This window comes from Monodon monoceros, unplaced genomic scaffold (assembly GCF_005190385.1).
Source record: "Monodon monoceros isolate NGI ecotype Baffin Bay Population unplaced genomic scaffold, NGI_Narwhal_1 Super_Scaffold_11, whole genome shotgun sequence".
In the NCBI taxonomy this organism is placed as follows: domain Eukaryota; kingdom Metazoa; phylum Chordata; class Mammalia; order Artiodactyla; family Monodontidae; genus Monodon; species Monodon monoceros.
In genome coordinates this window covers 1,003,642-1,026,477 of record NW_021703767.1, presented here as the reverse complement: position 1 = coordinate 1,026,477, position 22,836 = coordinate 1,003,642, and the positions used below count along the sequence as shown (strand labels likewise).

The 22,836-nt window shown below is 59.8% G+C and overlaps 1 protein-coding gene across 9 annotated transcripts in view; it reads left to right on the top strand.

Moving 5' to 3' along the window:
* Positions 1-22,836, top strand: part of COL18A1 (collagen type XVIII alpha 1 chain) — a 94,519-nt gene that overhangs the window by 53,562 nt on the left and 18,121 nt on the right. For all 9 annotated transcript variants that reach the window (XM_029214867.1, XM_029214864.1, XM_029214859.1 and 6 more), the window contains 14 exons: positions 4,088-4,635; positions 11,357-11,446; positions 12,215-12,274; positions 14,277-14,406; positions 16,747-16,823; positions 17,193-17,369; positions 17,693-17,719; positions 18,855-18,917; positions 19,004-19,090; positions 19,397-19,450; positions 19,605-19,763; positions 20,580-20,642; positions 21,514-21,540; positions 22,676-22,807. In XM_029214867.1, the coding sequence (XP_029070700.1) occupies positions 4,088-4,635; positions 11,357-11,446; positions 12,215-12,274; positions 14,277-14,406; positions 16,747-16,823; positions 17,193-17,369; positions 17,693-17,719; positions 18,855-18,917; positions 19,004-19,090; positions 19,397-19,450; positions 19,605-19,763; positions 20,580-20,642; positions 21,514-21,540; positions 22,676-22,807 (1,694 nt within the window). The remainder of the gene's footprint in view (positions 1-4,087; positions 4,636-11,356; positions 11,447-12,214; positions 12,275-14,276; positions 14,407-16,746; positions 16,824-17,192; positions 17,370-17,692; positions 17,720-18,854; positions 18,918-19,003; positions 19,091-19,396; positions 19,451-19,604; positions 19,764-20,579; positions 20,643-21,513; positions 21,541-22,675; positions 22,808-22,836) is intronic.

Sequence of the window (22,836 nt, the reverse complement as noted above, 5' to 3'; positions counted from 1 at the left end):
TGTTTTGCAATTTTTTTCTCCCAGTCTGTGGCTTGTCTTCTTGTTGTCGTAACTGTGTCTTTTGGAGCACAGAAGTCCAGCTTGTCAGTTCTTTCATGAATTGTGCCTTTGGTGTTGTATCTAAAAAGTCATTGCCAAACCCAAGGTCATCAAGCGTTTCTCCCATGTTATCTTCTAGGAGTTTGGCAGTTTACATATAGGTCTGTGATCCATCGTGAGTTTTTTTTTTTTTTTTTTGCATGTGATGTCCAGTTGTTCTAGCACCATTTGTTGAAAAGGCTATCTTTCCCCCATTGTATTGCCTTTGATTTTTTTATTAAAGATGAGTTGACTGTATTTATGTGGGTCTGTTTCTGGGCTTTCTGTTCCGTTCCGTTGATCTGTTTGTCTCTCTTGCACCAATACCACAGTGTCTTGATTCCTGTAGCTTATAATAAGTCTTAAAGGCAGACACTGTCAGTCCTCCAAATTTGTTCTTCTCCTTCAGTAGTGTGTTGGTCTTTTCCCTCTCTGTATAAACTTCAGAACTGACTTGTTTATAGCCCCAAAATAACTTGCTGGGATTTTCATTAGGATTGCACTGAATCTATAGCAAATTGGGAAGAACTGATATCTTGACAGCATTGAGTCTTCCTATCCATGAACATGGGATATCTCTGCATTCATTTAGTTCTTCTTTGATTTCTTTTGTCGGAGTTTTGTAGCTTTTCTCATGTAGATCTTGTATACATATATGTCATACTTATACCTGGTATAAATATAAATATTTCATCTTGGGGGTGCTAATGTAAATGGTACTGTGTTTTTAATTTCAAATTCCACTTGTTCATTGCTGGTATATAGAAAATGGTTGACTGTTGTACATTAATCTTATATCCTACAAACTTGCCATTATCAGTGGTTCCAGGAGTATTTTTTGGGTAATTGTTTTGGGTTTTCTGCATTTTGATTTTCATGTCATCTGCAGATTGATAGTTTTATTTCTTCCTTTCCAATCTGTGTGCTTCTATTTCCTTTTCTGGTCTTATGACATTAGCTATTATGGTGAAAAGGAGTGGTGAGAGGGGGCATCCTTGCCTTGTACCTGGTTTTAGCGGGGAAGCTTCAAGTTTCTCACTGTTAAGTATACCATTAAGTATGATGTTCACTGTAGGTTTTTAGTAGTCTATCAACTTGAGGAAGTTCACCTTTATTCCTAGTTTACTAAGAGTTTTTATCATAATGTGCGTTGGATTTTATAAAATGCTTTTTCTGCATCTAATGATAGGACCATGTGATTTTTCTTAATTCTGTTGATGTGATGGATTCCATTAATTGATCTTCAAATGTTGAACTAACCTTAAGTACCTGGGCTAAATCCCACTTGGTCCTGGCTGGCCTGTTTGCTGAAAGGGAAAACTGTCTTCAACTAGCAAGTCCCCGATTCCTTAATCTGAAGTGAGTGCGGCAGACCAGAGGGCCCTGGCTTATGTAGCTGCCACCCACTGTGTTCCCACGAAGGCGTACCTCTGAGCTCCCAGAGCTTGGCTTGGGCACTCGCTCTCTGGAGAGATACTGGTTCCCTTCCCGAGACAGCTGGGCCAGCGCCTCGGGCCAGCGCCTCAGGCCAGCACCTCCAGCGCGGCAGCTGCCAGATCTGCAGGGAGGTGTGGCCACATCCCCCGCCCAAGACGCCTGTAACTGGAGAATGGAGCAGTGATCTTAGGGCTGTGGCATTCGGAGGCCTACTCCCGATGGGAACCATGGAGAATTTCATGGAGAGGAAATGGGAGAACTTTGGAAAGGAACTGCTCATGCATCTCTGGGGTCCCTGGGCTGTCCCTATAACACGCTATTGTCTTCCAGCCCAGGACGTCAACGGCTGCTGCATCTTGTGTTCTCAGTTAATCTGGAAAAGTTCTAGCTGCCTGGGAGGAAGGGCGCTGCTGGGGCACATCCATGTTTAACTTTGGGGGCAGCTGAGTTGGGACACTGGGGCCACTGGCACTCAGGCTGGTGAGGGTCCTGTTTCCTAATCCTAGAGCATCTCCCCGAGTGGACACTTGGGCCCTGGGTATTTCTGATACAAAGGGACAATATAGCAGCCGCCATCTGGGTGGACAGCAGTGTCTGTCTCTGAGCAGGAAGTGACTGCTGGCCTCCCAGAGCCCAGGGTATTGGGGAAGATCCCCTGCCCCTGTGAGGGGGGCCGTTTACCCTGGGCAGGCGCTGAGGCCAGGCCACTGTTCCATGGATGCTGCTGTCTGCACTGCCCTGGCTGTTCCCCACTTCTCATCTGCATAGGGATCTTACTTGCAAGGGGCAGGGTGAGGCTGAGGGGGAGCCCACATTGTGGGAAGTCGGGGCCACACAGAGACGCCGCTATCTGGGAGGGACCAGCCTGGCGGGTACCCAAAGACCTGGTCTTCGTGTGGGCACCTCTTGTCTCTTCTCTTTTCATATTTTGTTCTCAGGGTGCTCTGTGAAAGGCACGGCTTGTCTTGGGAAGTTGGGGTCCAGCTTTTCTTCCCTCTGCTTTGTCCCAGGAAGTTCCGGGTCGGCCTGACCCTGCGCTTGGGGGCCAGACTCCAGGCGCCCACCACACACAACACACACTGACGCAGCCACACTGTCACCTGCACACATAGTCGCGTGCACACTGGCGGGCTCATCCGCGCCGTGGTCGGGACACCCACACGCCAGCAGCTGCTCCCCAAGAGAGCGTCTCCCCATGGACCTCATTTTGGAGGCAGACCGCGCCCAGATTATGAGGGTCTTTTTTTTTTTTTTTTTTTTTTTTGGCGGTACGCGGGCCTCTCACCGTTGTGGCCTCTCCCGTTGTGGAGCACAGGCTCCGGACGCGCAGGCCCAGCGGCCATGGCTCACGGGCCCCTCTGCTCCGCGGCATGTGGGATCTTCCCAGACCGGGGCGCGAACCCGTGTCCCCTGCATCGGCAGGCGGACTCCCAACCACTGCACCACCAGGGAAGCCCCACGGGGGGTCTTGAGAGAAAAGGCCTTGGGGGGGCCTTTGGCCTGACCACGGCCTCCAAGTCCCCACTCTGCCCGGCAGTGTGGGCGTTCAGGGAAGCCACTGGTGAACCGACCTCTCCTCGCAATGGTGTTTCCCTATCCTGGGGTGGCCAGTGACCACGTCCCCTGTACAGAGAGGTGGGCCCTGCCGCCCCCAGCCCTGGACACCCCCGGTCCCAGCAATCATCAGTCCAGGCCACTAGTGGCCCCTACATGCCCAGGAAGCAGCACTGTCCCTGCTGTACCCACAGCTCGGGCGGGTCCAGGCGCCGTGGCCGTGTCCCAGCCTGGGCCCGTGCTGCCGAGTGGGCTCCGTTTGGTGGCGGGTCGCTGACCACACGAGGAGGCAGAGGGACGAAAGCCCGCGGGGTAACTGAGAGGATGGGTGGAGCGGTGTGGGGCCGAGAGTGTGATGGTCGGTGAGGGAGGAGGCCAGGGTGGTCCATCAGGCAGCCCTGTCCAGGTCGGGCGGTCATGTGTGGCGCCTGGTGTGGACACTGGGCAGTGAGGAGCCCCGTGAAGCAGCCACCAGCTGGTAAGACCCCCAGCAACCTGGGAGGCGGGGGTGGAGTTTGCGGTACCAAGTGTGAGCAGACGTGGAGACCACAGCTGAGAAGGGCCCCCCAAGAAACGCAGCCCCTTTTGCGGCCTCCCTTCCTAGAAGTGTAATTCGTTTCCGGGACGTCCCTAGTGTAGACACAGCTCAGGGCGCCCCTGTGCGCGTCTCTCCTCTTTGTAGCGTTTCAATGTCTTCAAGCTACACCAGTGGCCGGGGTGGGCGAGGGTGCCTCCTGTGGTTCCGGTGTGGGAACGGGGTGGGCTCGAGCCCTTGGCACCTGGTGGTGGCTCCTTGTGCTAACGGGGGACGGGGTCCCCAGCGGGCTGTGCCCCTGCCCCTCCCACCACGCTAATTTGGGAGGGTCTCTGTGCCCCACTTGGAAGCAACAAGCCTGTGGGGGCGGGCGTGGCGCCTGGACGGGCAGGTGGCTGTCGTGCCCCGCTGGCGGGTGGGAGGCCAGCCGGGCCTCGGTTTCCCTGGGGGTGTGCGGCCTCACTGCTGTCTTTCTCTCCACAGAGAGCCAGGTCATGGAGGTGGGGCTCCAGCCGCTGCTCGGGGAGCCCCTGCCGCAGCAGGTGGCCCTGGTGCACGACCCCGACGTGGGGCCTGCCTACGAGTTCGGCGCGGACGTGGGTGGTGATGGCTGGGTGGCCCGGAGCCTCCTGCCCAGCACATTCTTCCAACACTTCTCCCTGCTGGTGCACGTGCGGCCGGCCTCGGCACGCGCGGGCGTGCTCTTCGCGGTCACGGACGCGGCGCAGGCGGTGGTCTTGGTGGGCCTGAAGCTGGCGGCGGCACGCGGGGCGTGGCAGCAGGTGCAGCTGCTCTACACCGAGCCCGGTGCCGCCCGCACACACACGGCCGCCAGCTTCACGCTGCCCACGCTGGACGGTCGCTGGACGCGCCTGGCCATCGCCGTGGACGGCGCGCATGCCACGCTCTTCGTGGACTGCAAGGAGGTCCAGCGCCAGCCCCTGACGCGCTCCCCACGTGGCCTGCAGCTGGAGCCCGACGCCCGCCTCTTCGTGGCCCAGGCTGGCCGAGCAGACCCTGACAAGTTCCAGGTAACCGTGATGGCCGCCAGCACCCAGGGCAGGGGGCAGGCTGGGGATGGGGACGATGGTTGCTCCCACCTGCTGCAGCAGGGGCTCCGGGGACAGGAAAACCCCGGGGGAGCAGGCCCTTGGCCCACCCAGCTCCCCCTGGGCTTTATTCCCCTGCTGCTCTGGGACTGCCTTCGTCACTGGATACCCACCTCTGCCACCATCAGGGGCCCCACCCCATGTGTGCATATGTGTGTCTACACGTGGGTGTGGTGCCCCCCCATCAGTGAGCGGGGGCTTTGTCCAGGCCCAGCAGCAGACCACACACAGTGAAAATTAAGAATTTCAAGACGACAGTGGAGCGCTGAGTGTGGGCCAGGGGTTCCTGCCACGCACCAACATTCATTGTGCTGGTTATTATTTTTGCCAAACTGTGCAGTGGCCCCATGGCCGGTGAGCCCAGGGCAGGCCTCCGCTTCAGAGCAGCATGGACAGAATTTCCCCAGCGGTGACCGGCATGTGGCGGTCTCTACCATGTCCCCAGGGAAGCCCCTTCCCCCAGGCCTGGCCCTGGCCTTCACTTCTGGGAGGAGGTAGATCCCAGATCCTAGTGGGGTCTTTCTCCTGGGCCCTTGGCCCTCGCAGTTCTTGGAACCTTTAGCTGGAGCCCGCCTCCTGGAAGCAGTGCGTGGGCACCCCCAGCAGGCGCTGACCCACAAGTCCCTGAATTCTAACATTGCAGCCACTCTGCAGCTGGCTCGCCCCGCCCGGTGGTCCAGACAGGGGTCCCTGTGTGTGCCGATGGGGGATGTGTCCCCAGGGGACAGAAAGTTAATTATTGCCCAGACAAAGGCTGCTTGGTTAAAGTTGTTCTAAGTCCTGGTGACTCGGTTCTGAAAGCTGACCTTTCACCTTTGGCAGGAACTTTCACCCATGGGGTCTGGGAGCCAGCAGGACTTTGATACCAAACTGGGCCTCTTCGTGTTTTCATTTTGATCCTCAAACTTGTTTAACTGGAGAGAAGTTGGAGAGAGCCGTTCTATCTAGGGAGGGGCTGTGTAGACTGGCGAGTCGTGAGATTTCCTACACTTTTCTAGATGGAAATCTCTCCCATAAGTTCCATGTTTCTTTAACACTTTAAAAGAAAAGTTGCTCATGTGCTGGTGGGGATGGGTTGCCTGTCTCACGGTGCTAACAGAGGTCACCACCTTCCTGCATCAAGGACAGCCAGAGGGGCTCACCAGGCTGGGGTCATCTGTGCAAAACACACTTGCCAGTTAGATACGTAGGCAAACAGTGTCTGGGTGTTTTAATTGGCATTTCTTAGTTGTGAGTGAAAACAAACTTTAATGTTTCCTGTGTTTACTGGATATTTGTATTTCTTCTCGTAACTAGCCCGTTTACGTCCCTTGCATTTTTGTTTTAATGGCTTCAATTGTTTCTTATTGGTTTATATGAACTCTTTATGTATGTAAGACACTGATCATTTGTTTTATACACTGCAGATTTTATTTCCCAGTTTTTCATTTGCCTTTTCACCTAGTCATTCTTTTTAACCATTGGGATATTTAAAGTGTTTATGTGGTTAAATCTGGCCTGGAATAGACACCCAGAAAAATCTTTGAAGATTAGAGAGACAGAAGCAGAGGGGACTGTCCGGCTCTGTCTGGAGCCCTGCTTACCAGGGTTAGGGTGCTGCCCCTCCCCCTGCTGTAACATGCCACTTCCAGCTGGGTCCAGTGTGGTGTGGCTCCTCTGTCCCCTCGGACTCCAGTTCCAGGAATCTCTCTCTGGGAGTTTGATCAGACTCCAGCCAAGTGAGAGGTGAAGCGTGTTGTCTGGGGGGAGGAGTAGACAAGATGGGTTTAGGACAGGGTTTGTCAGCCTTTCTGAATTCAGACTCCTGGGGAAGCATCACTCACAAGTGTGACTGCAAAGACTTGGCCCAGATGAGCACAGAGCTTCGGGTGCGGAATGAGCCAGGGTGTCCCCACCGATGGTCTCCGGAGCAGGGTGCTCAGCCCCTCGCCGACCACCCAGCACTCAGCCCGGCCCCCTTCCTGAGGTCCTTGCAGACCCTTTGTTGTTTTCTCCCATCACAAAAATTAGGAACGTCCTTGGTCTTTCACGTTCATTCTTATTCTTGAGCTTATTTCGTAATAAGTATTTCTTGGGAAATCCCTAATTCCACCCCGTTGTTGCAACATTCTGCTTAATATGTTACTTCCAATTCTTTTTCAGTGGTTATTGACCTCATTCTTTTTTTTTAACTATTTCAAACACTATGTAGTTGAATTTTCTCGACTTAATTTCTCTTTGTTGAAAGTGTTCCTGTTTTCTCATTCCCGTTGGCTTTTCTCTTTATGAAGCCACCTTCCTCTTTACCCAGGTTTCTGTTGAGGTTTAGTCATCTGTTTTTTCAGACCTCCTGGGACCCTCGTCCGAAACTGGTACTGGGCCAGGGCAAGACTGTGCTTGGGAACAAGAGACACGGCCCAGCTGTGCACCTCGTGTTGAACATTCACTGCTTTTGTTCTATGATGAGGGCACTGGAGGCTATGAATTTTCCTCAGCAGGCGGCTTTGTTGGCCACGTTATATAAGGAATAAGTGACTGGCCCACTGAAGCCAAGAGGGTGCCCACCAGCCACGCTAGGTTTGGGTAGGCTTGGCCCCAAGGATGGAGCACAGCGGGCAGGGAAAGTGCTGGCATCCTCTGACACCCCTTAGTCTTCTCGCTGTGGCCCCCAAGTCCAGCCACACCAGACCTGCTGCCCCTGACTGAGGGACAGCTCGGGGCACCAGAGGTCACTGTCACCAGCTTCTCCCAATACTCCTCTGTCAGTCATCTGAACTGACCTGGACCCGTGCTGTAACTGGTCACAGTCCTGCAGCAGTCACGCAATTCCCTGACTTCATGAAATGGAGAAATGGGGAGAGAGCTCCTTGTAATAGAATTTGACGCGAATGGTTGAGGAGTTGGGACTTGGTACGGGAAGCTGGTCAGAAGCCACTCAGTTCAGGACATACGGGACATGGGACAGTGGTGGTGTGGGCCAATCACAGAGACAGCCGGGGTAGGTGACAAGGGACCAGGCAACCTGGGGGTCAGCCAGCAGAGGAGGGAGGGGCCGGGGGTGAGGACGGGCGAAGCAGGCCCAGGAGGGCTGCGGCCCACCCACCCCCTGTCCAGGCTTGCTCAGCCCCACTGCCCTGAGCCGGGACACGGCCCTTCCAGATGGAGCAGACACCCCTCAGGGGTGTGGGAGGCCCCCTGGAGAACGCTGGGGTGCCCGGAGTTGGGGGTCCCAGGGAGATGGACCCAGCACCAGTGACTAGGGACACGCTCTCACGGCGTGGGGCTCTGGTCGTCTGCACACAACTCTAAGCCCAGTGGCCCTAGTGAAGCAGCAACAGGACAGATTTCAAACGGTCTGGATTTCACAACCTCTGCTTGCAAGTCCGTCCAGTGTGTGCAGCGGGTCTTGTGGCCTTTGTGCTGCTGGCGTCTTCCCAGCTGAGCGTGGCCTCGGGCGTGTCCTGCTCCCCATTCCTCCCGGCTGGCCTGATGCCGGCTGGTGTGGGGACCCTCGCCTCACGGGACAGTGTCCGTGTGGGGACGGTCATGCCCAGATGCCCTCTGCCTGCCGGGAGCCTCGTGACCTTCCCGCATCGCCGTCACACACGAAGTGCCCCCAGAGTGTGGCTTTCTAGAAATGGAACGTCTGGCCCCTCGTGCCGCCCCTGGCGTGATTCTCTGTCGCCTGGAGACGCCCTGTCCCTCCTCCAGCAGGGCTGTGGGTGGGCCGAGAATTTCCATCCCCAACATGCTCCTGCCACTGACCCGAGCCCAGTGACCAACCCCCGTGCATGCACACACGTGTGCCCTCCCACACACAGAACCTCCACATGCCCCTCCCAGCAGCTCACTGCCCTCCCTGGTGGTTGGAGCATCTCAGGATTCCAGGGGGGAACAGACCAACCACTGCCCATGGCCGAATCCCCTCATCACGGCTGGGTGGACCGTCCCTCTTCAGACCGGAGCTCCAACCCTGGGTGGTCTGCAGGCCGCCAGCCCCTCACAGCCTCTCCTCTACCCGCAACCAGGTTCTGCCCGTAGGATCCACGTACCACACGGGGCCCAGGGACCCCGATGCCTACACAGTCCCGCGGTCAGTCAGGCCATCCTGTGTCCCTCCAGTGATCTCCAGCCCTGGACACAGCCTCAGGTCCCCAATGGCTGCCGTGAGAAGGGGCCAGCTCCACCCTGACTGTGGGCCTTGCGGGGATTCTGCAGGCTGGTTCAAGGCTCCAGAGAAGACCGTGGCTTTCTGCTCTCAGGGGGCCGGTGACGGGGGACCCAGGGGAGGCAAGGATGGAGCTGGATGTGAAGGGCAGAAAAGCTGGACTCAGCTTTGGACACAGGTGTCTGCGCTGGTTCAGCTGAAGCAATGGGCTAACCTCAGACTGAGGGAGGCGGCGCTCCACATGCCTGGTCACTTCAGGGAAGACGCTGCCACCTCCCTCCCGCCTGCCAGGGGACAGGCTCCTGGACGGCAGTGCTGACCGCGACCCCTGCCCCCCTGCCCTGTGGTCTGTCAGCTTCCGCTGGAGACCCAGACATCACCAGGCAGGTGCTGGTCCGTGCCAGGCCATCCTGCAGAACCTTCTTGAACTGCTGGTCATCCTGAGTGTGAGAAGCGTGCAGCCTCCTCCCATGGTGTGAGGGTCGGAGCTGCAGGAGGGGCTCACCAGGCAGGATGGGCCTTGGCCACGAAGCCACGGGCACTTCTGCCTTAGAGCTTCTGAAATGAGCTGCGGTCAGGTGGGGAAAACAGTGAACATGGCCCGTGTTCCCACCAATGGACACTGTTCTCGCCACCTTCGGAGATCAACCAGTGACAGGACGCCATTGTTGGCGACTTGGTGCCCCCGTTGGCTGGTGAGGCCGCAGCAGTTTTGGGAGCCCCGAGCAGGGCCCACCGCCCCTGAGGCCAGCCCCCGTCCTCACTTGAGAAAGGGGGGCAATCCACGTGCGCTGCGGAGCTGAAACCCCCCGCCTGCACCTCCTCTCCGCCTGTGTCTTTGGCCTCCGCCCCCCCCCTCGCAGGCCTGGCTGGGAGTTGTGTTGGAGACATGAGGACCTCATGTAACTGGGGGCTGTGGGGTTCTCCCTCAGCCCCCCAGCTGGGCCAGCTGACCTCATTCGCCTGAACATGCACACACACCTGTGCACATACACACCCACGTGTGCACGCTCACACACAATGATGCGCGTACCTGCACGACACACTTATACACTCACGTATACGTGTGCACATCCACGTGCATGTGACACACGCGATGTGTACACACAAACACACACGCAGGGAGGTGGGGTGTCCTACCCTGTAGGCCTCTATCAGTGGGAGTGGAGGTGCAAGGGGGAGTATGGAGCCAGGCAGAACTGGGGTCCGGAGGTGCTGATCCTTGGGAGGGAGTCCGTGGGGCTTCCTGGAAGAGGTGGCCTGAGCTGGGCCCAGAGAGAGGCGTGGAGCCCTCAGGCAAGGGCTCATGGGGACATGCGGGGGTGTTTGTCGGCTTGTGGTCACGCGTGGAGCAGGATGGCCGTGAGACGGGGGATCAGTGATAAAGGGAGTGTGAAGGGCACTTAGGGGGTAAACAGTAACCTGACCGGTCGGCACACGGCCTGAGGACACCCTGCCCGCTGCCTATTTTAATACAGCCCACGACTAGAAAGGCTTCTGCATGTTTAAGTGGCTGCAAAAACCAAAAGAAGACGAGTACTTTGTGAGGTGTGAATGTTTCAGTGTCCTGTACGGTCTGGTGGGAGCAGCTGCGTCCAGCGTCCACCAACCGTCTGTGGTCAGCTTCCCGACACAGCCGCAGAGCAGCGGCAGCAAAGACCTGGAAATATGCACCATCTGGCCCTTGACTGAGAAAGTTTGCCTGCTCCTGACCTAAACTGGTCTGTATTAAGAGCTGTGAAAGTGTGCATCTTAGACTTGATGAAATGTGGTCTCTATTCAGGAGAAGATGCACTGATAAATCCCATGGATTAAAATGAAAACAAAAGAAATACCAGGCAAGCATGTGTAAATACTCATAACTCCCAGGCAGGGAAGGCTTCTAGAAAGAGCACCAAAGGCCCGGGGTCCAGCGGCCTCACGCACGTGTCTCTGAGATCTCGGCCGCGATTCAGAACCTGTGGTTGTGTCACCCTCTGGGGAACAGGAGACCTCATGGCAAAGGCCCCGGCGCAGCCAGGCTGAGGTCCTTGGCCATCGTGCCATTCCAGCTGGTGGTGGCCCTGCCCCAGCGTTGGGCTTTCTGTAGGAGCGGGGGTCCCGCATCTTCTCCGTGCCTGCTGCCCTGACCTCCCCCCGGCCAGTGCTGCCTGCCTTGTGCCCCGAGGGGACACCACCTCCAAGGACACTGCACACTGCTGACCTGTTCTCTGCACTGGGACCCGAGAGATGTGTCTGTGCTGTGTCCTGGCACCTAGTGTGGGGCTGGGGCCATGGAGGGAGCGCGGAGCCCGCGAGCGGGTGATGAGCATTCGTGCTAAAGAGGGAAGGAGGGAGGGAGTGATGCCACCCTCTGTGGCGTCCCCCGCTGTGGCGCCACCCCTGGAATTGGCCTCAGACGTGTCAGGCTCCGAGCCGGCTGCAACTTGAGTCGGGGTCTCCCTGCGCCCTGGGCCTCCTGCCTTGGGACCTCTGTTGACCTTCCCCTCTGTGCAGGGCCTGGTCTCGGACCTGAGGCTGCGTGAGGACCCGCAGGTGAGCCCCCTGCACTGCCTGGGTGAGGATGAGAAGGACGACGATGACAGGGTGAGTGGCCGCTGCCCGGGCTCAGGCAGGGGCTCCCTCCCCGCCCCCACCTTGTGGGAGGAGGGACTCAAGGCTGGGAGTGGGGTGGCCTCGCCTGGAAACCCGAAGTAACGGGGCCAGAAAGGTCTCTTTTGAAAGATCCCACTTTGGGTCGATGTTACTTGGGATTACGTTTCTATCTACCTGTAACCTGAGAAAGAACCTCCCTTGCCTAGAACTTTCCACACAAAAACACTTACAGAACCTAAAGGTTAAAAATCACCCCTAGAATAGCCAGTTGGCGATAGAGTCACTAGTAGTCACCAGAGCAAAAGATGTGTGTGTGTGTGTGTGTGTGCATGCACACTGTCCCGTGGCACCTAAGGCAGAAAGCACACCACTTCTGGTGTGTGAAGGACAGACGGGCAGGAGACCTGTGTCCCCAGGGCAAACCCAGGTCTCAGCCGTGTGCAGGGAGCAGGGCAGGCAAGAGGGGGCATGACCTTCACGCTGAGTCCCAGCCCCCGAGGGTCCCTGGCCGTTTCCCAGGACAGCGTCCCGGGACAGGATGACCCGTCGAGAGGAAGGAATGCGTTTCGTGCGGGTCTGTGTGTCCGGCCAGTCGCTGAGCTCGCTCCCCACGGGCCTTTCGTTCTAAGTGGTCTGATGGACATGTGCCCTGTCGAGGACCACCCTGACCCCCACACCCAGCCCGCCCTCTCCCCCCGCCCCGAGCTCCCGGGGGGCTGGGGGTTTCGGTCACTGGCTTGTTTCCTGTCAACCCTGCAGGCGTCAGGAGACTTGGGCAGCGGGCTTGCGGAGACCTGGGAGCGTATCGGGGAGGAGTTGGTGAGTGCCGGGGCCCTCAGGGTGGGGTGTCGGGGACATGTGTGCACACGCGTGTGTGAATTCTAAGGGCTCCCTGGGCGGCCAAGACAAATTCCCGCTGGAGACGGGGGACTAGAGCTCTGGCTGAGTGGCCGGCACGCCTTCTGGCTGAGCCTCCTCTGGGGGGAATGTTCTCTCGAATCCGGTGTCTGGTCCAGACCTCGTGCGGTTGTCTGAATGACCTTGGCATCTGTTTGCGTCTCCTGTCAGCTTGTGGGGCCGTAAGGGACTAAGGGGCCAACCCCGCTCTGTAGCCCACATGGCCCAAAGCCACACACAGGGCTGGGGTTGTCTCAGGCGTGACAGGGACATTGCCTTCTCCTGTTTGGACAGATCGCCTCCTCTTAGGGCTTGGGTGTTGAGGGGCCGTGATGGGACGGAGTGCTGAGCTGCCCTGGGGTGGACGGTTGGCGGCCCCCCGCATGCCAGGGACGCCGGGACTCCCTGCACTGGCCAGGGCAGCTCTCGGGGAGCCGTGCTGGCTCTGGCGCGCGGCTGCCCCCTGGAGGGTGTCAGAGGGTGCTGCCCACGCCGGCCCTGCTGGGGGTCATGTGGCCCGTCCACTCCTCAGCCATCTCCACCCAGGGGCCCTGGGCACAAACTGCGGTGACGGCGGCGTCCCCACTGTGCCGGTGCCAAGGCGTGAAGCGCTGCAGCCACGGGGCCTCTCTTTTTTTTTTTTTTTTTTTTTGCGGTATGGGGGCCTCTCACTGTTGTGGCCTCTCCCGTTGCGGAGCACACGCTCTGGACACACAGGCTCAGCAACCATGGCTCACGGGCCCAGCCGCTCCGCGGCATGTGGGATCTTCCCGGACCGGGGCACGAACCCGTGTCCCCTGCATCGGCAGGCGGACTCTCAGCCACTGCGCCACCAGGGAAGCCCCACGGGGCCTCTCCTAACAGACTGGAGGCGGGGGCAGCCAGAGATGGAAAGAGTCATCTGGCCTGCAGTGCGCTAACTAGGAAGCCATCCCTGCCAGCTCCTGCTTCAGAAAATCTGGCCGAGGCCGCAGTATGGGAGGGATGAGGGGCCGTGGGGAAGCCTCTGTGCGGGGCCCAGCCTGGTCCAGGGCACCCTCGCCCTCTCAGCACCCCCTGCGCACTCTCCGTGGTCCTCCGTGCCTTCGCTCTCCCTTGCCCACAGGGTCTGGGGTGTCAGCGGCTGACCAGCTCCGGGTCCCTGGGGACCCTCCCCATATTGGAGGGTTGTGGCTGTAGGGGGGAGGCCTGGTGTCCAGCGCCAGGTGCCGCTTGCCCACCGGGCAGTTGGGGAGCCCTTGGACAGGCCTCACAGGCATGCCGTCCCGGGCACCTAGACCAGCACCATCTCCCGAGCACTGTTGCCAGGGAGCTTGTGCCAGGTGTGGACGGCTGGTCACAGGAAGCGTCTTCACTGCGCCTGTGCCCACGTCCTCGCAGCTCCGGGTGCCTCTGGGGACAGGGAAGTGGGCTTACAGAGCAGGGCCACCTCTCCCCTTGTGCAGTGAACGCAGAGGCTCCCTCCCTCTGTGGGCGTCCAACATGGTGATGGCTACGTGCCCGTCACTGTCCAGACTACAGGCAGGAACTGGGGCTCCCTGAGTCTCTGAGGGGCCATCCTGGGCCCTGCAGGGGGCAGGGGAGGGCCGGCGCTCAGCCATCCCTCCAGGTGTGGTGGTTTGGGGACTTGCCGACTTGCAGGGCGAGGAGACCCCCATCCCCTGAGCTGTCCAGGAGAAAAGGGCTCCGGAGGGGCCTAGAGCCTCTTCCTGTCTGTGACAGAGTTTCCAGGAGAAAATGGCTCTGGAGGGGCCAGAGCTTCTTCCTGTCTGTGACGGAGTCTCTGGTGGCTTAAGAATAACTTCCCTGCAGTCCATAAACATCTCATTTTACAACCGAACACATGTAAACCTGACAGCTTTGCCAGCGCTCACGGGCCACACGCGTCGCTGAATAATAGAGCTGCTTCCCACTCTCACCCCAGGGCGCACCCCTGGGACCCGGGCTGCCCGAGGCCCCTCCAGTCACTTCTCCACCCTTGGCTGGAGTGGGCAGCCAGGAAGATTTCAGAACTGAGGAAATTGAGGAGGAGACCACGGTGTCTTCGTTAGGAGGTAAAGCTTTGCTGGGGTGGTGTGAGTGTTTGTCAGTGGGGTGTGCGTGTGCATTCAGTGTGTGCGCCCAGCGCATGTCTGTGTCCGTGTGGCAGAGGAGGGGCTCCCGTCCATCACACGCATGCCCCGCTGGGGAGGGCCCATGCCTGCCCCACCCCCTCGCTGCCCTGGCTGCGGGTCCTCAGCTGCTCCGTGGATGTGGTCTCTCCTGTGTTTTGTTTCTCACTTTCTGCTGCTCCTGAGGGATTTGTGGGACCGTCCCAAGGGTGCTGCTACTTCCCAGCCTGGGGACAGCGGGGTCACCAGGAGGATGTGAGAGCTGGTTTTTGGGGAAGAGGTGCAGAGGTGCCTCTGCTCAGGCCCTCTGCAAAGTAGGGCAGCATTTGGGGGCTCAGGGACTCCCCCCACGCGCAGCCCAGAGGGTGCACAGGCTCGGACGCCCGGGCTACCCTGGGAAGTGGACCGTGTCTTCGTGCCCAGCTGCCCGTGGCCGCGTGCCGGTGCCCACGAAGGTTGCTGCTTGCCACAGGGCCCACGTCTCCCTTCAGTTGCTATTCCCATATCTTCTTTAATAAAAATCTGTTCCAGTCTCATGCCCGAATTTTAACGTGCCGTTTGTTTTCCTGTTATCGACTTCTGAGAGCTTTTATCTTCTGTACACGACTCCTTTGTCAGATATCCTCTCAGTCTGCAGCTTATCTTTGCATTTTGTTAATAGTGACTTAGAGAGCACAAGGTTTTAACTTGGATGAAATTAGAGTTATCAGTTTGTTCTTTATGGGTCTCGGTGTTGGTGTCACGTCTGAGAAGCCGGCCCAGTCTTAGGTTTTCACTCAGGCCTGCGATCCACAGGACGTGGTTCTCGTATGTGGTTCCAGCACGTTTGTTGGAAGGATTGTGCTTTGCCTCTGCGTTGCCCGGGGCCTTTGCTGAGAGCAGCTGTGCGTGTGTGCCAGTCTGTCTGGACTCTGCTCCATTGCGGCCCCTGTGTCCCCGTCTTCACAGCTGTTCCACACGGTGCCGATCGCTTGGCTTTATGATCAGCCTGGGCTCAGGTGGTGTGCGGCCTCCAGCCCTGCGCTGCATTTACGAAGCTGCTTTGGCGTTCTGTGTGCTTCGCAGTCTCGTGTGAATTTTCGATCCGTATGTCAGTTTCTCCGAGAAGGGCTGCCAGGGTTTGGACGCTGCAGGTCAGCGTGGGGACCGGCCTGGGCGTCCAGCTAATGCTGAGTCTTCCGACCCGGGACTCAGGATCTGTCTCCTCTGGCTTATTTAGGCCTTTGCTTTCTCTGAGCGACACTTGTGCGGTTTTAAATGTTTCTGAGGCAGGAATTTTAATTTTGCCTTAAATCAGGAAGAGGCCTGGGAGGTGTCCTGGGGCAGGATGGGGTGCCCTCCGGTGGCTGACTTGTGATTTGGCGGGTCTGCGGGGGGTGGGATGGGGCTGGCTGAGGCCACAGTGCCCCCAGCAGGCACCGCTGGCTCGGGTACTGAGCAGGGCGAGCCCAGGGGCGGCTGCAGGTGGGCGTGGGGGGTTGTGGCCCCGAATTCTTCTGGAAACGGGCACGACGTCCCCCAGAGCTGCGCGACCCTGGAAACTTAGGTCCTGTCCAGCCCCCAAGCTCAGTGCCCGGCACTGTCAGAGTGAGATCAGGACCTCGCAAGGGCACAGACCCCTCAGGAAGCAGGATGATGGAAAGCGGCTTGAATCCCGTTTTGTAATTGACTCAGTGGTGCTGACGTTATTGGATGAAAGCTTCGGGGGAACAGCCTCAAAGTCCACCCCCAAATTCCTGTCCATCACAAAGGGGAGGCGCCGCCTTGCACCCAGTGGAGGGAAAACCCGCAGACGGGGGCAGGGGGACACGCAGGATGATGTGCTGGGGCCAGGCGTCCATGTCTCAGGCACTCTTCTCTGTGCCGTTTTGTTGCTTTCCCAGCTCTGTGGGAACCGTCCTTAGCTTGGGCTGAGGCTGGCTTTGGCCGGATTTGGCGGGTGGACCGACCCTCCACAGGTCCTGGAACCGCCACCGTCACCATCCCCCAAAAGGAAGCCACAGGGACGCGGTTGGGCGCGAGGGGAGACTTGGGTTAGGTCACCGCACAGAAGAGCGCTGCACTTCCTACACGTGAGCCAGAGGCTTGGAGGCCCTCGCTCCCAGGTGCCGCCGCCTGGCACTCAGAGGGGAAGGGTCGCGAGGATGCCGCAGACCCTCAGACGGGAGGAGAAATGCGAGTGCAGGGTCGGAGCTGGAGCCTGGGCTCAGGGCCCGGCCAGGACTGAGCGCCAGGCCGGGGGCAGCCTGGGGACGGTCTGACGGCCACCTCTGCCTCCTACAGCTCAGACCCTCCCCAGCTTGAGCACAGTCGCCACGTGGGACGGGGACGAGTGGAGCCCTGGGGGCGGCCTGAAAGAGGTGAGGTCACCACGGGGACCCCAGAGCAGGCAGAGCCCCTGCTCTGCTCACCGGGGACCCTGACAGAGTTCTGGGGCTCCCAGCCGTCCTCTGTGCCCCCTTGTACCCGCGGGCGCCAGCAGCACTGGGTGTCCACGGCTGGGGACGCTCCCCAGCCAGAGCACTAGGGCGGGTGTAGGGGACGCTGGGCGTCCTGGCACCACCATGCCGGCCCCGTGTGCGTCCACAAGCATGTCCCCTTGCCTGTCCCCTGCGCCTGTCTTGTCTGTGCCCCCCCCCTCGCCGCTGTGTGATCCCGGGCCCGGCCCAGGACGCAGGCGAGCGTGTGTGCCCCCGTCCCAGCCTGTACCCTCTCCTCTTCGTCCCCAGCAAGGCCTGAAGGGGCAGAAAGGAGAACCAGGCGCTCAGGGTCCCCCTGGCCCGGTCGGTCCCCAGGGTCCCTCAGGGCCGGCCGTGCAGAGCCCCGATGCACAGCCCGTTCCCGGGCCGCAGGGACCCCCGGGGCCCCCGGGGAAGGATGGCGCCCCCGGAAGGGATGGCGAGCCCGTGAGTACTGTCTCCGCTTCGTCCAGCCGGGGGTGGGGGCTTGGCCAGAGGGGAGAGGGCAGCAGGGTCCTGGGGCTCCGGACGGCCACTTCCTTCCCTGGGTGCAGCGGGAGGGTAGCCGGGGGGCAGGCAGAGCCAGCCCAGGGCCGCGGGCAGGGACGCGGCCACAGTGCCCTGGACGGAAGGTTCTCCAGCCCCGTGCAGAGAGCCACCCTCTCGTGGGAGCAGAGGGGTTGGGGGGACAGGGGTTCATTTCCATGTTCAGCGTGGGGTGGGGTCAGGTGTGATTTTCTGTTACTGATGGTTTCTCCCACACTTTCCAGGGTGATCCTGGCGAAGATGGGAAACCTGTAAGTTGCCTTTTCTCTCAGAACCTGTGTGATCTGTGACGTTTGCATGAGTCCCCAGGCTCCCCCTCTTTCCCACCCAGTGACTGTTTTTAAGCTCAACAAACTGAAGAGATTTCAAAATGAAGCCATTTTCAAAATGCAACTTTTGTTAAGAAAATATAAGTCTAACGGTTGATAGAAAAATATAAAGTTATGCGTGTGTATTGAGACGTTTAGGCTACCAGGAAAGAAGTGAAAGTAAAGCTTCCAGATTCTTAGAGGTGAGAGAGGAACAGCCTGAAGTTAGGGGTGGGCGGTGCAGTGGGGACACAGCACGTAGAGAAGAAGAGAGACGCTCGCAGGAGAAACCACAGGCTCGTCAGCCGTCACGGTGGATAAGACAGCTTCTATCTTAAGACCGTTTGGATTTTTAAAAATCAACAAATGCTATTCGTTGATAATAAAAGAATAAAATGACACAAGAGGGTTCAAATAAAGATTTGGGAAATGACAGACCCACAAATGGTGACGGGAAGGCAGGGAGGGAGGCTCTCAGGACTGAGCGGAGACACGGCAGACGCCCGGGGGGACGTCAGGAAGGACGGCGGGGACGTTTCATGTGGACTCAGCCTGTCCTTCATCGGCCTCTTTGCGCTTGAGGACCAAGCTTGGCGCAGTCGTTGCGGGGAGCCTCTGCAGAGCGTGGTGCGTGTGTGCACGTGTGGGATCCAGGGTCCGGCGACTGGATTAGCCAGCTCCTGGATCGGGGTGCGCTGGGGCCTCGAGTCGACGCGCCCTGTGTGCGGACACTCAAACACATAGAGGGCCGTTTCGGCCGCGTGGCCTCCACCCGTTCACCCAGGCAGCACCCACGGAGGCACTCCTTTCCTCAGCACCCCTGCAGCACACGCGAGCATGCACACACGCGACAGGCAGGGTGCCACCCTCCGGCCTGGTGTCCCCGGGACGCCGAGGTCACCTCTGCAGGCCGCTGCTCCCTGGTGGCAGCCTCGCATCTCCGAGGTTGGCGGTGCCCCCCTGCGGCCCCCATGACAGCGCCATCTCCATAGGCACAGAGCCGCGTGTCGGTGGTGGCTTGGCCGGTGATGGGCACAGGGCCTACTCCTGACCGAGCCTTCTGGCTTCTGTCTTCCAGGGGGACACCGGGCCGCAGGGCTTCCCAGGAACCCCGGGAGACATGGGCCCCAAGGGCGAGAAGGTGAGAGGTAACCGGCTGGGCGTGGGGCGGGCGCGACCCGAGGTGGGGCTGTGAACCCCGGTGTGACAGGGGTCTTCTGTTCCTAGGGGGATCCTGGGGTTGGGCCGAGGGGACCCCCAGGACCCCAAGGGCCTCCGGGGCCACCCGGACCCTCCTTCAGACCTGACAGGCTGGTGAGTCCTCCCTCTTCCACCCAGGTCCCAGCTAAGGGGCCTCTGGTCGTGCTCGGCTTCCGACGCCACACTGCTCGGGTCCGGAACCGGCCTCCCGGGGGCGTGTGCAGGCCCCGGGCACTTGGTCCCTGCCCTGCCTCGGGTGTTTTCATTTGGGGGTCGGGGGGCTCGAGGTCACTGTGACAGTCCTGCGCAGTTAGCGCCAAGGGCCGGTGCTCGAGGGGGAGCTCGGCGCAGGGGTGCGGCCTTGCCGGCTGACCACAGGTGGGCCATCTGGGCTTCTGGTGACTCAACCTCTCCCCTCAGACCTTCATCGACATGGAGGGGTCCGGGTTTGGTGGTGACCTGGAGAGCCTCCGCGTGAGTGACCCTTGGCCGGGGTGGCCGCTGCCCTGACGTCCCCAAGCACCAGCGGAGCCCGTTGGGCGGCGGCGAGGCCTGGCGGGGTGGGGGGCAGTGGGCATCCTTCGGCCGGTGCTGCATGCCGTGACGGTTCTGTGTTTTCCGTGTCCAGGGCCCTCGAGGCTTCCCCGGCCCACCTGGGCCCCCTGGCGTCCCAGGCCTGCCCGGAGAGCCAGGCCGCTTCGGGATGAACAGCTCGGACGTCCCCGGACCCGCAGGCCTTCCCGGAGTGCCTGGGCGGGATGGGCCCCCCGGGCTTCCTGGGACCCCAGTAAGGCCCGCCTCCCCTCATCTGCCCGTGTCCGCGTCCGAGTCGGGGGGACAGTGAACGTGGGGTCTTCCTCCGTCTAGGTGAAAGCCTCCCTCACCACCTCCGTCCTCCCCCCCAAAACCTTTCGGGGGGCACCCGTCTTTGGGCCCCCGGGTGGGAGGGACCTGTGTGGGCAGCCCTGTGGTTCCGGCTGCTGAGCCGCTGGTGCCCACATGACAGCTGCTCACCTCCCTGCCCTTGCCGAGGCCGTCTCGGGGGTGACTCGTGGGACGGGGTTGGCCCTGATGCCTAGAGGATGGGAGGCTGAGAGGGGCCCACGTTGGGCCCTGCGGGCCCCCCTCCTGGCACTGGGGACACCGCACTGTGGCCTGGCAGGTGCCTGGAGGTGTCGCTGTTGGGTCCCAGGAACCACAGGTGTGCACCTGGTTTTCACCCAGAAACGTGCTCGGGACACAGAGTCCGTGGGCCATGTGGTTTCCTGCTGAAGGCATGATGACCCTTTACTGAGAGTCCACGGCCGGTCACCAGCCCCAACCTCTGCACACGAGGCCACCCCCTCCCCGCGGGGCTGGTGGCCCTTCTCATCCTCTCTAATTTGATTGGCGACTCAAATTAAACTAAAAAGGGGGAAGAAAGAAATAAAAACCCGAACAGAGCTGTCCGACACCCTTGACTGTGCACGTGGGTGGGTCTCCCATGAGCCGTGGGACTCTGGGCCATGTCCCGGGAGTGTTTCGGGTGCCGGATGCACAGATGGTCTTCTGCTAACCCAAATCATTCTCCATCTGGCCTCACACTCTGCTCTTCTCTCCCCAGGGACCCCCAGGTCCTCCAGGAAAAGATGGGCAACCAGGACAGACCGGCCAGAAAGGCAGCCTTGTAAGTCACTCCCCCCGGCGTCCAGGGCAGATCTGACCTAGCGCCGTGGCGTGTGGGTATTTGGGTGGTGTGGCCCCGGGTCAACAGAGGAGAAATGCCACAGGGCAGGGCGGTGACAGCTTTAACTCAACAGGGAACCGCTGTCTTCTCGGTTGGACAGCCGGGGAACCCTGGGCTTCCCACGCTGGCTCAGAACCGGCCGCTGGGGCTCCTGTAAAAGTCCAGGACTTCGCTACATGATGCTGTTTCTCCGTGATGACAATTGGCCTAATGGTTTTGAAGAATATCGACGCTTTACTTGATTTGGACATTTTATTTCTAGTTTCCATTTTGGTTGCATTGATAATGGAGAAACTTTCAAGGCTGCACACACCTGTAACCGGGGCCCGTGGTTTCCATGTGGTTTTTCGGGGATGGACCACGGGAGATGCACACACAGTCACCTGGAGACGATACTTCCTTGTGATCTTTCAGCGAGAACCTGGCTGTTTTGGGCTCAGCAGAGGAGGCCAGTTTTAAGGGAACCGTTCGTGCTCCGAGCTTGCTGCTTTGCAGCTGTTGAGCTAGAAGGACTCTCCTCCTGGTTCCAGGGGGTGCGGGGGGTGAGGGTTGCTGCTCAGCGAGGTCAGCCCTGCCCCCTCCACGGCTGAGCCTCCCAGGAGCCTCCATCCCCATCTGAAACAGGGGTGATGGTGGGAACAGCCAGAGGTGCGCCAGGGCCAAGAGGAGACACTTGGAGTTTTAGAGGTAGTTGGTACAAGGGGAAAACTTGACCTCATGGGCCGGGATAAAGCAAGTGAGACGCTGTCTGCTCTCTCTTACTGCCTGCACCCTGGTCTGATTGTGTAGTAACTGCTCTCTTCTCCCGCAGGGCGAGGCGGGCGCCCCAGGACCCAAGGTACAGACAAAGCCCCAGTGCCGCCGCTCTTCCTGGGCAGAATGGGCCCGCCAGCCGAGGGGGTGGGGGGAGGGCATGATGGCCGAGAGATCGAGCTCCCGGGCGCTGATTGTGGGGTCCGGCCAGGAACTGCCCTAGCAGCAGGCACCATGCTTGTCCTGCAAGACCGTTTCCACCCGAGTTCTGGTTCGGGGACGAAACGCGAGCAGATGTGCTCGGAGGCAGGCAACCCTGGGGTCCCGGGGGTTGCAGCGGGGGAGTTGGGCTGCTGGCGGTCAGGTGTTGCTGGGGCCCCAGTGTGGTCCGAGTGGGTCCCTAGCACCGTCACACAGGCCTGGTCCTAGGGAGCCCGCCCCAGCCCCTCCATGAGCCAAACTGGCAGCCTTCCCAGGAGGGAGGGCCCATCACTGGGGAGGCCGCCGTGGTGGTGCAGCTCCAGACTCGTCCGCCGGGAAAACCCATGGGGAGAAGGGGGAGGATGACAGTGGGACTGGAGGGGCCTGGAGGGAGGGACGAGGTTCAGAGTAGAGACTCGGGTATGTAAACACGCACACACACACACAACACGTGCACGCACACACGGGCACGGGCTTCAGGGATAAACGGGGAAAGCTGGTGAGATTTACAGTGAGGGAAAAGGCTACAGCCGGGGGTGAAATTCAGCAGAGGTGAGGCCAGACTCCACTTGTAGTTGGAGATCCTGGACACCAGAGTTGGATGCTCAGCTACCAAGGCCACTCAGACCTGAGAGAGGGCTCTCTAGTGTCTTGACTGAGATGCCTGGGCCGGCTCCAGTCACGGGCGCTCTCATGGTTCCCTCATCCCTGTGGCAGTGGGGTGCTGGGCCCCCTGCCCTGCTTCCTCCAGCGGAGTCCCCCCCCCCTCCCGGAAGGAGCGTCTCAGGCCCCTGCCTGGGGGTCTTGTTCGGTGGTTTTGTGTTAAGTGGATAAAGTCTGGTGAGGCCAAAAGAAAGAGGTGCTTGGGGTTTGCGTAGCTCCTGGCTGGTTGTTCACCCCCCTGGCTCTTCAGATGTAAAATGCTCGTGAGAAAACACAGGTGCACCGGCAGTGCAGTGGCGCCTGGGGTTTAGGGACACCCCGATGGCCGAGGGTGATGACCTCTTCCACCTGTGCAGGGAAGCAAGGGAGACCCCGGCCCCATCGGCACGCCTGGGGAGCACGGCCTGGCAGGACGCCCCGGACCAGCAGGACCACCAGGGCCCCCGGGCCCTCCCGGGCCTCCAGGCCCAGGACTCGCTGCGGGGTTTGTGAGTACCCGCTGCTCCTGGCCCCCAGA